General features: G+C 46.9%; 1 protein-coding gene across 1 annotated transcript in view; it reads right to left on the bottom strand.

The window, feature by feature from the left end:
* LOC111954858 (microtubule-actin cross-linking factor 1, isoforms 1/2/3/4/5-like) overlaps nt 1-11,004 on the bottom strand; it is a 292,736-nt gene that overhangs the window by 151,315 nt on the left and 130,417 nt on the right. Inside the window, 1 exon segment of the mRNA XM_070436147.1 lies at nt 4,469-4,558. Within this exon segment, the coding sequence (XP_070292248.1) occupies nt 4,469-4,558 (90 nt within the window).

Below are 11,004 nucleotides of genomic sequence, written 5' to 3'. Positions count from 1 at the left end.
TTCTCTCTCTCCCACACACACACAGGTCTGTTCTCTCTCTCTCACACACACACCCCCACTGAATGTCTTCTCCTCTCTCACCACACACACAGCCGGTGTCTCTCCTCTCTCACACAACCACACACCGTGTCTCTCTCTTCTACACACACACACATACCGTGATTCCGTGTCTTCTCTCTCTCACACACACACACACCGTGTCTCTCTCTCTCATCACACACACACAGTGTCTCTCTCACACACACCCACAGTGTCTCTCTCTCTCTCACCACACACACAGGTTCTCTCTTCTCTCACACACACACACACATAGTTGTCTCTCTCTCTCACACACCACACAGTGTGTCTCTCTCTCTCACACACACACACACAAGATGTTTCTCTCTCTCTCACACACACACACAGTGTACTCTCTCTCTCACACCAGGTCTCTCTCTCTCACACACACACACACAGTGTCCTCTCCTTCTCACACACAGTGTCTCTCTCTCTCCACACACACACACCGTGTCTCTCTCTCTCACACACACACACCGTGTCTCTCTCTTCTCACACAACACACCACCGTGGTCTCTCTCTCCACCACACACACACCGTGTCTCTCTCTCTCACACCACCACACACCGTGTCTCTCTCTCTCCACACACACACAGTGTCTCTCTCTCTCTCACACACACAAACAGTGTCTCTCTCTTCTCATCACACCACACAGTGTCTCTCTCACACACACACACAGTGTGCTCTCTCTCTCTCTCACACACACACAGTGTCTCTCTCTCTCTTCACACCACACACAGTGTCTCTCTCTCTTCACCCCACACACCACAGTTCTCTCTCTCTCACACACACACAGTGTTCTCTTCTCTCTCACACACACACAACAGTGTCTCTCTCTCTCACACACACAGTGTTTCTCTCTCTCTACACACACAGTGTTCTCTCTCTCTCTCACACCACAGTGTCTCTCTCTCTCACACACACACACACACAGTGTCTCTCTTCTCACACCACACACACAGTGTCTCTCTCTCACACACACACACACACACACACACACACACACACAGTCTTCTCTCACACACACACAGTCTTCTTCACACACACCACAGTTTCTCTTCACACACACACAGTGTCTCTCTTCACACACACACACAGTGTCTCTCTCACACACACACACAGTGTCTCTCTCACACACACACAGTGTCTCTCTCACACACACACACAGTGTCTCTCTCTCACACACACACACACGTGTCTCTTCTCTCACACACACACACAGGTGTCTCTCTCACCACAACACACAGTTGTGCTCTCTCTCACACACACACAGTCTGTGTCTTCTCTTCACACACACACACGTGTGTCTCTCTTCACACACAAACAGTGTGTTCTCTCTCACACACACACAGTGTCTCTCTCACACACACAGTGTCTTCTCTCACACCACACAGTGTCTCCTCACACACAGTGTCTCTCTCACACACACAGTGTCTCTCTCACACACACAGTGTCTCTCTCACCACCACACAGTGTCCTCTCACACACACAGTGTCTCTCTCACACACCACCAGTGTCTCTTCTCACACACACACACAGTGTCTCTCAACACCACACACAGTGTCTCTCTCACACACACACACAGTGTCTCTCTCACACACACACACACCAGTGTCTCTCACACAGCACACACAGTGCTCTCTCACACACACAAGTGTCTCTTCACACACACACAGTGTCTCTCACACACACACAGTGTCTCTTCACACACACACAGTGTCTCTCACACACACCACACCACACAGACAGTGTCGTCACACACACACACACACACACAGTGTCTCACACACACAAACACACAGTGGTCTTCTCACACACACACATCCAGTGTCTCTCACACCACAGACAGTCGTCTCACACACACACACACACAGTGTTCCACACACACACACACACCTCACACACACACAGTGTCTCACACAACACACCACACACACACACACAGTGCTCTCACACACACACACACAGTGTCTCTCACAACACACACACAGTGTCTCTCACACACAACACACACACAAGTGTTTCTCTCACACACACACCACACACACACAGTGTCTCTCACACACACACACACAACACACAGTGTCTCACACACACACCACACACACACACAACACACACACACACAGTGTCTCTCACACACACACACACAGTGTTCTACACACACACACACACACACACACACGCACACAACAAAGTGTCTCACACACACACACACACAACACAGTGTTCACACACCACACACAACACAGTGTCTCACACACACACAACATACACAGTGTTCTCACACACACACACATACACCACAGTGTCTCACACACACACACACATACACAGGTGTCTCACACACACACACACAACCAGTGTCTCTCACACACACCCAACAGTGTCTCACACACACACCACACACACAGTGTCTCACACACACACACACCAGTGTCTCTCACACACACAGTGTCTCACACACACACACACACACCACACACACAGTGTCTCACACACACACACACACATCACACAGTGTCTCACTCACACACAACACATACCACAGTGTCTCACACACACACACATACACAGTGTCTCCACACACACACACTACACAGTGTCTCACCACACACACACATTCACACACAGTGTCTCACACACACACACATACACAGTGTCTCACACACACACACATACACGTGTTTCAACCCACACACATACAGTGGTCTCACAACACACACACACACACACACACATGTCTCACACACACACACACACACACACAGTGTCTCACACACACACCACACACACACAGTGTCTCACACCACACCACACACACACAGTGTCTCACACACACACACGCACACACAGGTCTCACACACACACACACACACAGTGTCTCCACACACACACACACAACAGTGTCTCACAACACACACACACACACACACCAGTGTCTCACACACACACACACACACACACAGTGTCTAACACACACACACACACACACAGTGTCTCACACCACACACACACACACAGTGTCTCAACACACACACACACCACAGTGTCTCACACACACACACACACACATTACACACACACCACACACAGTGTCTTCACACACACACACACAGTGTCTCACACACACACACAGTGTCTCACACACACACACACACACAGTGTCTACACACACACCACACACCACACCATGTCTCACACACCACCCACACACACACACAGTGTTCTCACACACACACAGTGTCTCACACACACACAGTGTCTCACACACACACACAGTGTCTCCACACACAACAGTGTCTCTCTCTCACACACACACAGGTTCTCCTACACACCACCCACACAGTAACACACTCTCTCAGTACACACATTCTCAACGTATCACACACTTCTCATCACACAGTAACACACTCTCTCATACACAGTAACACACTCTCTCATACACAGTAACACACTCTCTCATACACAGTAACACACTCTCTCATACACAGTAACACACTCTCTGTGGTTGAAATGTGAGGTGAATTTGTCACACAGACAGTAAAAGGAGAATCAGCGTCTAGATTAGGGGTGGCCTGATTGGTGTCACACTTTCTCCATCCCTAGCAAACACAGCTGAATAATCMAATTGCATTCTAAACTGAAGATCATGATTATGTGATTATTGGAGTCAGATGTGTTAGCTGGGGCTGGGGATAAAACTGTGACACCAATCAGGCTCTCGAGGACTGGAACTGCTCATCCCTGCTCTAGGTGGACCAGTCAGCAGTCTCATGTTAGTCCACCCGTCTGTCAGTTACAATGAGTCATCATGTGCTCCGGGACATGAGTCATCATGTGCTCCGGGACATGAGTCATCATGTGCTCCGGGACTGAGTCATAGTGCTCGGGACATGAAGTCATCATGTGCTCCGGGACATGAGTCATCATCACTGTGCTCCGGGACATGAGTCATCATGTGCTCCGGGACTGAGTCATCATGTGCTCCGGGACATGAGTCATCATGTGCTCCGGGACATGAGTCATCAGTGCTCTGAGAAATTTGTCATCATGTGCTCCGAGAAAGTCTCTGGTTGCATCTGAAATGGCACCCTATCCCCTACATAGTGCACTACTTTTGACCAGGCCCCATTGGCCTCTAGTCAAAAGTAGTGCACTATAAGGAATAAAGGGTTTAGATAGGGACACATGCATTTCCCTCACTGTAATATTGACATCATTAGACAACGATGTGTTAATCAACCCGAGTTCACTTAAAGAGGTCTTTCTCAATGTGAGGGAGGGTGTGTCTCAGGGTCATGCCCCGGTACACAATGTAACAGTTGTTAGTGTGTGTGATGGTCGTCGAGGTGTGAAGGTTTGTGGCCGGGTGTGTCTTGCTGAGTTTGTTTGTGTGTATGTGTCTTACCAGGGTGACTCCAGAGAGGACCTCCAGGAGGGAGATCAAGTTGTGTCCATCTCTCARGTCCTCGTACAGGTCTGTGATGTGCTTCCTCACCTGATGGGTAGAGGGAGAGAGAGATGAATTCAGAGGTTGAATGGCTGCTCTTCCCAGATGACCTATGCCGGTTGTCACCCACAGCACATGGCCTACAGCAGAGCCTGGACCTGCTAGAGCAGTACTGCCAGACCTGGGCCCTGGCAGTAAACCTCAAATAGACTAAAATAATGATTTTCCAGAGAAGATCCAGATCTCAGGGAATTAGACCAAAGTTCTCAATTGGTACAAAATATATAGAGTACTGCACACACTACATTTACTTAGGTTTAAAAATAAGCTCAACTGGACACCTTAATAAGGCAGTGAATGATCTGAGAGAGAAAGCACGCAGGGCATTCTACGCCATTAAAAAGCAAATTCAAATTGAAATACCTATTAAAATTTGGCTAAAACTAATTGAATATGTCATTGAACCAATTGCACTTTATGGCAGCGAGGTGTGGGGTCCACTTGCAAAACAAGATTTCATCAAATGGGACAAACACCCCATTGAAACCCTGCATGCAGAGTTCTGTAAGATTCTCCTACATCTCCAGAGGAAAACTACAAACAATGCATSCAGGGCAGAATTAGGCCAATATCCACTAATAATAAAAACTAAAAAAAGAACAATTACGTTTTGGAAACATCTAAAATACAATGACCCCCTCTCATATCATCACCAAGCCCTGCAATGCCAAGAGCTGAGCAAAGAAAAGAGTCCCCTCATCCAGCTGGTCCTGGGGCTGAGTTCACAAACCTGTTCTACTAACACACTGAAGCCTCAGGACCAGAACATCCAATCAATCAGAATAAACCAAATTACAACACAGTCAAAACTACATTGCTTATTGGGAAACACAAGCACAAAGCAAAATGCAGTGCTATCTGGCCCTAAATCGACAGTACACCGTGGCTAAATATTTGACCATGGTTACTGATCAAAACCTTGACAAAGTACAGGCTCAGTGAGCACAGCCTTGCCATTGAGAAGGGTAGACACAGGAAAACCTGGCTCCCTGTAGAKGAAAGGCTGTGCAACCACTGCACAACAGCAGAACCTGAGACGGAGCTGCATTTCCTGACAAAATGTCAAAAATATAAAACAAGTAGAGTGTGTCATTTTCCCAAATTTGAAACCCTTATTCAAGGTTTCAAAGACCTCTCTGATGAGGATAGGCTACCCGTCCTGTTGGGGGAGGACGCAGAGAGCTGTGGGTTGGCAGCGCACTACATTGCTGCCTGCCATAAGTTGAGGGACAGTGTCTGACAGACCAATCAACCTGCACATGTACTCTACTGTATGCTTATTGTTATTGTTGAATGTGTTGGTTATTTTGACCCTTGGTTATTGTTGTTACTGTTGTCCCATTGACAATTTTGATTCTCATTTTTATATTGTAAATAAGCTTTGGCAATATGTACACTGTTACGTCATGCCAATAAAGCAAATTGAATTGAATTGAGAGAGATGGGGAGAGAGAGAGTGAGAGAGAGAGAGATGGGGAGAGAGAGTGAGAGAGAGAGAGAGAGAGAGAGGAAAAGAAAAACAGAGTTAATTACATATTCATCTTGTTCAAATCATCTCAGTGTTTACATAGCATTGTTGACATAAGCAATGCTCCTAGGGACCCTAGTTGCCAGGATGACAAACACTGCACTCCGGCTGTGACCCCATGTGGCGTCTCAGGGCCGAGATGTCCGGGGACAACCGTTGGCACGGCGACTCAGCAGCTGGCAGGCCTATTTCGTCACCCTTTGTGAGAAAGTGGGCCATCTCTCTCAGACCCTGCTGATGGACTCCCAATGACTAGGCTAAACAGCTCAGTGCTAGGAACCAGGAATTAAAAAAGAGGGAGAGAAAGGAAAGGAGGGACTGGGCATTTAGAGAGGCGACGGAGGCTAATTACTGTCTCGTTCACAGCTGACCATGACGTGTGGTTTAACCGGAGGCAATGGAGCCATTATCGAGAGGAGAGCAGAGAAATACAGAGAGAGACTTTTTGTCCTACTTCCATGAGACATCCTCATTACACTAAAAAAACACCTCCCAACCCTTAAAAACACATTGSAAACCACCACAACCTCCACACAATCACATTACAAACGTACATACAACGAGAGAAAGAGAAAAAAAAGAGAGGGAGAGAGAAAAAGAGAGGGAGAGAGGGAAAAAAAGGCTGAGGAAATGAGGATGACAGGAAAGAAATGAAGATGAGGAGAAGCAATAAAAGAAAGCTGAGTGAAGGGGCAGTTGAGTGTGATAGAACATGACTAGGCTTCTAGAAGACAGGGATTACGTACTAGCAATTCATTATAAGGAGACGTAGCCACTCTTGCTTGTGTTACATTCTTGGTCTGCATTGAGCGACTGATAACCCAGGAACATATTGGGAGAGAGAAACAAAAACCGAGAAATAGAAAGGTCGTCTTAAAGACAGGAGTCCTCTGCGTGAACACACGGTGCGAGTCAAAGCAGCCCCATCACAGACCTGAGAGATTAAACTCCCACAGTGCTCTTTGGTTACCTTGGTGTGACTGACAGCTGAAGGGCAGGGGCCAGTGGTGGAGGGGTGTGTGTGTGTGTGTACACTGACCTGATTTAAATTCTAGGTCTTGGGGTTACGTGTTTGATTAAAACAGTCCTCGTGCTCTGGGTAAAACTGGGTTGTGGCTCGAGCCATACTAGGCCTAGACTAATCTCAGCACCCAGAATCATCTTAAAACTGTCACATGAGCCTAGGCCAGGCTTTTAGTGGCTCACATTCACAACACATATATGTTTGAGGACCACTGTGCTATATTACAGAACACCGCAAACGGCACAAGCTGTAAAAACACAAAACACTTCACTGCATTTCAAATCGTGAGCTGCAATAGGGTCAATTGCACATTCATCCAGCAGAGGGCGACCTGTGCCTTTTAATCCGAGGAGCCGAACGGCCACAGAAACAACGGGCCTTCTCCATGTCCTGTTGGTCAACGGTCAGCTCTCCTCATGGGTGCATCTCAATAGTCTAGGACTGGAAATAGAGTCGGAGTCTCCTGCTAGGAAGCCTAACGCCACACACAAGGAGAGAGGAAGCCATCTAGAACGTTTCCTCACATCCTTCTGTTGCCCTGCTCGCTTCCTTTATCCTCTCCTTCCGTTGCAACTGCTCCCAGTCCCCTGTTCAGTCGACATCTCTCCCTCGGTCTCTCAATGCTCTCTGGCTAATAAACACACTCTATCCATCGATGTGTGGAATGGTTGGCCTCGGTGCGTGATGAGAAAGAGGGCATGTGTTAGGCTGGTCGTGGGTGTTGAAGAGTTGATCGTGTGTTAATTAGATTGGCATCATGGGGGGGGGGGTTGTTATTACTTGACTGGAAATGATCTCTCGTGCGATAACAGAGTGTTTTAGCGCGCGGGTGTGTGTGTGTGTGCGTGGTCATCTTCATTCCACTTAATGGAACTATTTCTCTGCCTCTATGATTCAATGCATGTCTTCCATATTGAACCGATTTACATTCCATTTTGCTGCCACTTCTTGACACGGGGAGTTCCGAAGTACGACACGTCAATGTGTTGTAATCATAATTGGTGTGAATGTAGATGATTACACAACTAGTGCAGTCATTTCTTTAGTTGCTGAATCACAGCTCAGCTTTGGGATACACGGAGAGAAGCCTGGTCCCAGATCTGTGCATGTTAAGGGCGGCAATGACCAAAGGAGTTGGTTAGAAGGCACAAACAGATCTGGGACCAGACTACCGTAAAGTGTGTTTGGGGTTGATAAAACGTGCATGCTGTATCTGGGTGTTGTTCAGTCAGCGGAAACGTCACGGTTGGTTACTCGCAGCGGTTGGCTCCACTGCTGTGCTACAGTTAGAGTGGTGCCACCCAACGAGACAGTGCACCTGGGTCTCACACACACTAGTTAGTACATAAAGTCTCTTTGTATGCGAGGCTGAACTCATGTTTTTGGGGTCATCTGCACTGTGTGTACAGAATACCTGCTCTTTCCATGACATAGACTGACCAGGTGAATCCGGGGGGAAACTATGATCCCTTATTGATGTCACTTGTTAAATCCACTTCAACTAGTGTAGATGAAGGGGAGGAGACGGGTTAAAGAAGGATGTTTAAGCATTGAGACAATTGAGACATGGATTGTGGATGTGTGCCATTCGGAGGGTGAGTGGGCAAGACAAAATATGTAAGTGCCTTTGAACAGGGTTATTGATGTCACTTGTTAAATCCACTTCAACTAGTGTAGATGAAGGGGAGGAGACGGGTTAAAGAAGGATGTTTAAGCATTGAGACAAGGATTGTGGATGTGTGCCATTCGGAGGGTGAGTGGGCAAGACAAAATATGTAAGTGCCTTTGAACAGGGTATGGTAGTAGATGCCAGGCGCACCGGTTTGTGTCAAGAACTGCAACGCTGCTGTTTTGTTTAACGCTCAACAGTTTCCCGTGCGTATCAAGAATGGTTCACAACCCAAAGGACATGCAGCAAACTTGACTCAACAGTGGGAAGCATTGGAGTCAACATCGGCCAGCATCTCAGTGGAACGCTTTCGACACCTTGTAGAGTCCATGCCCCGATGAATTGAGGGGGATGCCCCGACAAAGGCGGAAGGGGGGATGCAACCTAATATTAGGAAGGTGTTCTTAACGTTTTGTACACTCAGTGTATATTGGTGCACTGCACACTCTGCTTCTTCTGTTGAGATCCACCAAAAGACACTAGTATCCACTGTCTTCTTCTGTCCTCTTTCTGCAACTATTTTTATTTTTATTTCACCTTTATTTAACCAGGTAGGCAAGTTGAGAACAAGTTCTCATTTACAATTGCGACCTGGCCAAGATAAAGCAAAGCAGTTCGACACATACAACAACACAGAGTTACACATGGAGTAAAACAAACATAGTCAATAATACAGTAGGAAAAAAATTAAATAAGTATATACAATGTGAGCAAATGAGGTGAGATAAGGGAGGTAAAGGCAAAAAAAAGGCCATGGTGGCGAAGTAAATACAATATAGCAAGTAAAACACTGGAATGGTTGATTTGCAGTGGAAGAATGTGCAAAGTAGAGATAGAAATAATGGGGTGCAAAGGAGCAAAATAAATAAATACAGTAGGGAAAGAGTTAGTTGTTTGGGCTAAATTATAGATGGGCTATGTACAGGTGCAGTAATCTGTGAGCTGCTCTGACAGCTAGTGCTTAAAGCTAGTGAGGGAGATAAGTATTTCCAGTTTCAGAGATTTTTGTAGTTCGTTCCAGTCATTGGCAGCAGAGAACTGGAAGGAGAGGCGGCCAAAGGAAGAATTGGTTTTGGGGGTGACCAGAGAGATATACCTGCTGGAGCGCGTGCTACGGGTGGGTGCTGCTATGGTGACCAGCGAGCTGAGATAAGGGGGGACTTTACCTAGCAGGGTCTTGTAGATGATGTAGACCTGGAGCCAGTGGGTTTGGCGATGAGTATGAAGCGAGGGCCAGCCAACGAGAGCGTACAGGTCGCAGTGGTGGGTACTATATGGGGCTTTGGTGACAAAACGGATGGCACTGTGATAGACTGCATCCAATTTATTGAGTAGGGTATTGGAGGCTATTTTGTAAATGACATCGCCGAAGTCGAGGATCGGTAGGATGCTCAGTTTTACAAGGGTATGTTTGGCAGCATGAGTGAAGGATGCTTTGTTTGCGAAATAGGAAGCCAATTCTAGATTTAGGTGTCTGGTTACAGTCTAGCCAGACACCTAGGTATTTGTAGTTGTCCACATATTCTAAGTCAGAGCCGTCCAGTGTAGTGATGTTGGACGGGCGGGCAGGTGCAGGCAGCGATCAGTTGAAGAGCATGCATTTAGTTTTACTTGTATTTAAGAGCAGTTGGAGGCCACGGAAGGAGAGTTGTATGGCATTGAAGCTCGCCTGGAGGGTTGTTAACAGTGTCCAAAGAAGGGCCAGAAGTATACAGAATGGTGTCATCTGTGTAGAGGTGGATCAGAGACTCTAACTAAATGTCTCCATGTGCCACAGCTCCTTGTCTGGTAAAGATCTACTGTGTGTGTGTCTAAAGGCTGGTTTCCCGGACACATATTAAGCCGAGTTGAGCTAAAAAGCTTTTGAAATGGAGATTCTCCAAATATAGTGTACAGAAATATAAAACGCAACAAATTCAAAGTTTTTACTGAGTTATAGGTCATATAAGGAAATCAGTCAACTGAAATAAATTCAGTAGACTCTAATCTATGGATTTCACATGGCTGTGCAGGGCGCAGCCATGGGAGGACCTGGGAGGGCATATGCCCACCCACTGGGAAGCCAGACYCAGCCAATCAGAAGGACTTTTTGCCCAGAAAAGGATTTTCTTACAGATAGAAATACTCCTGTTTCATCAGCTGTCCGGGTGGATGGTCTCAAACCATCCTGCAGGTGAAAAAGACGGATTTGGAGGTGGTCGTGGTCTGTGAGG

The sequence above is a fragment of the Salvelinus sp. IW2-2015 genome, linkage group LG30 (genome assembly GCF_002910315.2).
Source record: "Salvelinus sp. IW2-2015 linkage group LG30, ASM291031v2, whole genome shotgun sequence".
Lineage (NCBI taxonomy): Eukaryota > Metazoa > Chordata > Actinopteri > Salmoniformes > Salmonidae > Salvelinus > Salvelinus sp. IW2-2015.
Note: the sequence above shows the minus strand (reverse complement) of the source record. Positions and strands in the feature narration are given on the sequence as shown.